Source organism: Galeopterus variegatus, unplaced genomic scaffold (genome assembly GCF_000696425.1).
Source record: "Galeopterus variegatus unplaced genomic scaffold, G_variegatus-3.0.2 Scaffold816, whole genome shotgun sequence".
In the NCBI taxonomy this organism is placed as follows: Eukaryota; Metazoa; Chordata; class Mammalia; order Dermoptera; family Cynocephalidae; genus Galeopterus; species Galeopterus variegatus.
The window spans coordinates 395840-398561 of NW_007726927.1; the positions used below are offsets into that span (position 1 = coordinate 395840).

At 44.0% G+C, this 2722-nt stretch overlaps 1 protein-coding gene across 1 annotated transcript in view; it reads right to left on the reverse strand.

Moving 5' to 3' along the window:
* Window positions 1-2353: 2353 nt before the first annotated feature.
* The window catches only part of LOC103590434 (toll-like receptor 6), a 2815-nt gene continuing 2446 nt past the window's right edge, over window positions 2354-2722 (reverse strand). Inside the window, exon 2 of the mRNA XM_008572661.1 lies at window positions 2354-2661. Within this exon, the coding sequence (XP_008570883.1) occupies window positions 2370-2661 (292 nt within the window). The 3' untranslated portion in view covers window positions 2354-2369. The remainder of the gene's footprint in view (window positions 2662-2722) is intronic.

Sequence of the window (2722 nt, forward strand, 5' to 3'; positions counted from 1 at the left end):
CCAGTGTCAGTCCCACTGTATCTTGGAAGTAGATAAACTTGTTTTTGACTCTCTTTACAGGTTCATGGCTGAAAGGAGTTTTGCCTTTTTGTTTCAGATGAGACTTTGGACTTTGGATTTTTGAGTTGGTGCTGCAACAAGCTGAAGACTTTTAGGTCTGGGATGGAATGTGTAATATGTGAATGTAAGGCTCATTTATCCTTGCTGAGGGAACATCATGGAAGGTTCTGAACACATAGATTGTATGGTGAGAGAGCCCGAAAGGGTGGATTGTTGGGAAAATAGAATAGTTTAATCAGGTCTCTCACCTCAGGGCCAGTTGGGGGTGGTTCAGTAAACAAATTGTGGCAGGGGGGGCAAAGTTGGTGTATAGGCACAGTGCCACGGTTTGGCTGGAGTCTGCCTTGGGCAGACACTGCTCCACACAGCCATGCTTTCCAACCTACAGCTTCCAAGGACCTGTTTGTCAGTTACCTAGATGATAGACCTGCATGTGAAGGGTCTGGTGACCCAGCCTGGCATGTGAAGGGTTTGTGTCCCAGTCTGGACAATGGGTTTGAGGGGTTTGTGAGCTCCAGACCTAGCCCTAGCTAGACAATCGGCCCAGTCGGAAGGATTGCAGGCAGGTAAAAGAGCGCCACAATTGGCGACGTCGGCAGGATTCTGACATTAGCCTAGCTTTACAACTAGCATAGTTGTGTAGCCCGAGCATGACAGCATTACACAAAAAGGAAGAAATCTCCCAGCAGTTAACTATTAGATAAGGCAGATAGGCCATCATGCCCCTGCCTCCTATTATGGCAGAGTCTAAATGTTGCCTCTTTCGTGGGGCACATCTGTGGGTTCTTGGGAGACCGTGAATGGACCCTACATTGCACAGTTCCTTGATGCAAGGGGACATTATCTGGCTGACCTCTTGCAGTAATCTTCTCCCACCCACCCCCTGCAATACATCTCTTCTGCCCAACTCCATGGCCTCTTACTGCTGTAGTTTCCTTGCACAACAGGCTGCCCTGTTGGTTGACATAGCATCATAACAACTCAAGCTCAGCTACCATTCCATGGTCAACATGGTCTGCAGGAAATTCACATCTTTGCCATGCCGATAACAGAAGGGCAGGTTGCAGTCTCTGCTTGCCTTCTCTCATCGTGCCATCTAGGAACTGTCCAAGCTAACCACTCACCTTCTGAATTCTCCAGGTGAAAATCACTGATCTGTTCATTCAAGAAATATTTATTAAGCACCTATATTTGCCAAGCACTATTTCCCAGTCTCTGTGTTTGTGATGCCTACCCCCACTCCCAAATTCCAGGGAATACTCATCAAGTTCTTCCAAGAGCTCTCCCAAGAGCTCTCCCACCACACCTCATTTGTTGCACTGAACCTGTGCATCCTGTTACTCTGCATGCTTTCAGTCTGAAAGTGGGATGTCAGACTACTTTTCTACGATGTGTAGAGCCCCTCTTGCTTGGCTTTGGAGGAAATTCACAGCAATCTCCCCATGGACTAGAACCTCCAATAATCACTCTCTGATTAGTAAGTCTACCCTGGCTGTTTCTAGTATCTCTGTTTAAAATGTGGGAGCATTTACTGCTTTTTCTCAGCTTTAGGGCTTTAGCCAAAATTCTAAAACAACCAGAAATTTCCATTCAATATCCAGCTACAAATAAACTTGGCTCTCAGTTTCCTTGGCAAGAAGGTTAATCCATGTCTTTCACCTCAACAGCCTATGACTAAGGCCATATTTCCCTTTTATAAACAAACATTATTATGCCATGAATCCCCACTGGTTAATTACATATTTGTGTAGCAGGGTCAAAAATTAAGTACACTATTACACAGATACAAAAAAAATACTTTTTTTATGTTCCATAACTGGTCTAATTTTTTCTCAAGCCCCAGGATGGAACAGGATGATAAAGCTCACCCCAAGACCAATGAGTATCCATAGGACACAACAAGGACCAGCACATACAATTCTGAGGTTGACTGTTTTCTTGCTGCCTTGAAGCCAGCTCACACAGAATAAACTCCCGCTCACACAGAATCCATTGGGAAAAGGAGAGGGTAGAGGAAAGATCTTGAATGACTGGGTATTTACTCAAAAGAGACTGTTTCAATCTGAAAAAGAATAGTTAAACCACAGACTGAGTTGTCTCTAATCCGCAAGTTGGGCACCACTTCACCCCCAGCTTAATTCCCCAGCTCAGTTTAACACTGAGTTTCCTTAATGAGTTTTCATTAAGTCTTTCCTGAAGGCATGGGGATAACAGAGGCACCTCCAGATGGTAATTTATAACCATGGAGTTCATCAGAATCCAAGTTAATGATGGTTTCTTAAGTTGGATTTCCTGACTTTTTTTTAAGTTTACATATCATTGTTTTCAGTGGCTAGTATTAATTTCATATTAAAAGCAGCTCTAACGTTAGCCCAAAAAAGTCCATGTTTGCTCTTCTCTTTGGGCCATTCCAAGTAAGTCCTCTGTGTCATGAGAGCCCTCAGCTTGTGATACTTGCTAGGAATGCTGTTCTGTGGAATGGGTTCCAGCAAGATCAGGATTAAGTTATCAGATCCTTCATGAAACAGGTTGTGGTGGGCAAAGTAGAGTTCGTAATGGCACCACTCACTCTGGACAAAGTTGGGAGACAAAACAAAGATAGACTTGTAACTCTTCTCAATGCAGTTTATGATATTTTCCACAATGCTCTTGCCAGGAACAA